Source organism: Saccostrea cucullata, unplaced genomic scaffold (assembly GCF_032062105.1).
Source record: "Saccostrea cucullata isolate Sc308-1 unplaced genomic scaffold, CSIRO_AGI_Scuc_v1 ctg14316, whole genome shotgun sequence".
NCBI classification, from domain to species: Eukaryota; Metazoa; Mollusca; class Bivalvia; order Ostreida; family Ostreidae; genus Saccostrea; species Saccostrea cuccullata.
Window position 1 is genome coordinate 1 of NW_026941593.1, and position 3791 is coordinate 3791.

At 32.6% G+C, this 3791-nt stretch overlaps 1 protein-coding gene across 1 annotated transcript; it reads right to left on the reverse strand.

Annotated features, from left to right (window-relative positions):
• Window positions 1-1503: 1503 nt before the first annotated feature.
• On the reverse strand, window positions 1504-2375 carry LOC134258126 (choline dehydrogenase, mitochondrial-like). The gene is made up of 2 exons (XM_062740677.1): window positions 2148-2375; window positions 1504-1780 (listed from the first exon to the last, which is right to left on the reverse strand). The coding sequence occupies exons 1-2, from the start codon at window positions 2363-2365 to the stop codon at window positions 1615-1617; spliced, it is 384 nt and encodes a 127-aa protein (XP_062596661.1). The 5' UTR covers window positions 2366-2375; the 3' UTR covers window positions 1504-1614.
• Between the last annotated feature and the right edge of the window lie 1416 nt (window positions 2376-3791).

Here is a 3791-nt window from a genome sequence, read left to right on the forward strand (position 1 = left end):
TTTTTAAAACAAAAGTTAAAAAAATGCATTTTACTTTGAATGATTTTTTTAAACATATGTAAATATAAACAAAAAAGCTTTTTTTGGGTTTGTCGACAGTTGCAAAAAAAACTAACCCCGGGTTATGTTAATTATTTTCTGCAATAGCTGCGACTTAATTCCCATACTAAAAACCCAAAAGAAAGCTTTTTATTTAAATAAATTTTTAACAGGATTCCCCATAAATCAGATGCATATAAACTAAAGTCAAATCTAAATAAATTACAAGCACTAAGTTAACTTATTTTGCATCCATGCAACTATAATTTTGCAGTATTTTAAATCTCATACATGAAATATATCATTTGCAGATCAAACATAACCCCCCGAAAAAAAAATTTAAAAAAAAAAAATAAAATGCTGAAATAATACCCAGGATATTGCTATCTCATATATCATTATGTACACAGCTATTAGCCCCTATAACTTGCATGTTACCTTTGTATGTCAATGATACGGAAGCCCAATAGTGCCACCAAAAATAAATAAAGAAAAACCAAATGATTCAATAAAAAAAAATAAGCAAAACGAAATTATCAAATTAAGAAAAACAAAATTATTAAACAGAGAAAAACGAAATTATTATATGAAGAAACACGAAATTATGAAATAAAGAAAACGTATTTATCAAATTAAGAAATACGTAATTATCATATGAAGAAAACTAATTTATGAATTTAGAAAACGAAATTATAATATAAAGAAACCTAAACTAAAACACAAATAGGGAATTAATAGATGTGCATGGTAAGAAACTGAACCTATTGATATTCTTTTATAAAGCATCTTATAATAACTCTATAGGCCTGATTTAATTCCACATTAAAAGATACGTGGGGGAAAAAACTTTCAATAAAGTAAGTAGTCATTAAAATCTACCTAAATCTATCGCACAAAAATATGAAGTTTTATACATCTAACATGTGATACGGTGTCAGATATTTCACATCTCTACTAATGTTTCATCAATTCTATATATAAGACGTTTGGTCACTGTCACAAGTTGATGTACACTGATCTAAAAGGCCTAGTTTTTACATCGATTGTATATCAAACCTGTACTGTCTAGAGGATTCTCCATACAAAAATTTAACTCTAATCGTAAAGTATTTTAAGGTATTTCCATCCTCCTATGATGTCATAGGTTTTTGCAAAACACTGTTATTAATTTAAATTCATGCTTAGTAGATCTAGCACTACAAAGTTTCTTAGAATACCTTTCAATAGGTATAATGGTATTATTCAGGAAAAAATGAAATAAGTTGCAAATGAACTTTTTCTCTTTTATTTTCTATACCAGGTTTTATTTGTTCTGTAACCTACCATTGAAATGGATGTCCACTGGCAGCGAGTGGTATGTGGCTATTAGGAATCTTAACTTATGATAGATCATAAACAAATTTACTTTGTTCAAATTTCTAAAATGCCCTAGTTCGACCAATAGGTAAATCTCTTTAAGTTGATATTAAAAGAATGCTACATCTTATCTTTCCTGTTTTCTTGCCTTGAAATTTGTAAACACATGCATGACGCCCACCTTCCCAAGAAAATTAACACTTCATCTTTTATCAATATTTATAAATTGATAATTCTTTGACGAATATCTTTAACACTATCTATTCCTCGAATCATATCTGCCGCTTTTTCTGCTATCATTATTGTAGGAGCATTTGTGTTTCCAGAAGTAACGTGGCGCATGACAGACGCATCGACTATACGAAGATTCTGTATACCTATAACCCTGTCAAAATGAAAATAAATAACTGTAATGACAATAGAAATTACAAAGAAATCCTCTTTTTCCATAGTTTAAATAATTTACGATATTTATATTGCTTATTAGTAATCCATATAACGATTTTCAGATTGTTGAACTATATATATATTCTGAATATATCTAAGTTTATTTTTGCGAGTATTACATGTACCCTAATTATGTTCTTGAGTTACATGTATATTCATTCTTTCGAGTTCAATTTAACTCAGACTTCAATTCAGTTCATATAAGATTGATAGACAACGAATCTGAAATTTTTAAAATAAATCTTTATTTTTCACAATTAAACAAAATATTATTTTTTTTTTTAAAGTTAAATAAAATTTTAAACCTGAGTTGTGGATCAAAAACAGCCGTATGATCATCCAATGCCCCCATTCTACATGTAGACGTTGGATGCCAGACGTTGAACGCATAGTGCTTGATTCTACAGACCCAGTACTCCTCTGAAGGGTATGGAAGCTCGTTACATGGAGGATAATACTCCTCATAGGGGTCTGATGGTGACGCACCAATTGATCTGAATGATTCTGTGTTGGCTAGCTTCATAAATTGTTGCACTCCTAAATTATATAAATGATTTGCAGATATGACCTGTCGGCAGGGAATGCTTCCATGGTACCTGATATCACCTCTATACTACATATTATAAAGTAGTAAATTATTAAAAATATAATAAATCCGCAAATAGTTCGTCATTTTGCGTAGTAATAAAAAATTCTAGGAACTCTCCAGGCATTAAAGGCACAAAAGTAAATTTATCGATATCAATACGGAGACCTAAGGTCACCTTATATATTAATTGAATTTTATATGATAGACAATTTTCTTTGTCTTACTCCAAAATAATCATATTTATAACTTTATAAAGATCAACTTTCTAATATATATATTAGCAGAAACGTGAAAGTAATAAAGGGTGACCAGAGGTAATCTCATATTGTACATCAATAGAGGGACCAAAGATCACTTTACATTGTACATCAGTAGGGGTACCAGAGGCCATCTTATATTTAACATCATTAGGGAGACCAGTGGTCACCTTATATTGTACATCATCAGAGTGATCATAGGTCACCTTACATTTTAAATCAATAGGGGTCCAAAGGTAATCTTTTATTGCACATAATAGGGGGACCTGGGGATACCTTATATCGTACATCATTTGGGGGACCAGAGGTCACCCTATATTGTACATCAGTAGGGGGACTACAGGTAACCTAATATTGTACTGTACATCAGTAGACTTTAGACCAGAGGACACCTTATATTGTACATCAGTAGGGGACCAGGACCTTATACCTTATATTGTGCATATACTTTTATACATCAGTAGGGGGAGTGGACACCTTATATTGTACATATACGGGGACCAGAGGTCAGATATTTTACATTAGTACGGGGACTATTGGTCACCTTATTGTTGTACATCAGTAGAGAGACCAGAGGTCACCTTATATTGTACATCAGTAGTAAAACCAGAGGTCATCGTATATTGTACATCAGCAGAAGGACCAGAGGTCACTTTATATTGTACGGGGACTAGTGGTCACCTAATATTGTACTGTACATCTGTAGCGGGACCAGAGGACACCTTATATTTTACATTAGTAGTAGGACCAGAGGTCATCTTATATTGTACATCAGCAGAAGGACCTGAGGTCCTCTCTTGTATATCAGTAGGGGGACCAGAGGACACCTTATACTATACATCTGTAGGGGGACCAGAGGACACCTTATATTGTACATCAGTGGGGGAAAAGGGGTCACCTTTTATTGTACATCAGTAGGGGGACCAGAGGACACCTTATTTTGTACATCAGTACGGGGACCAGAGGTCACCCGATATTTTACATTAATACGGGTACTAGTGGTCACCTTACATTGTACTGTATATCAGTAGAGGGACCAGAGGTCACCTTTTTTTGTACACCAATAAGTGATCCAGAGGACACCTTATATTGTACATCAGTAG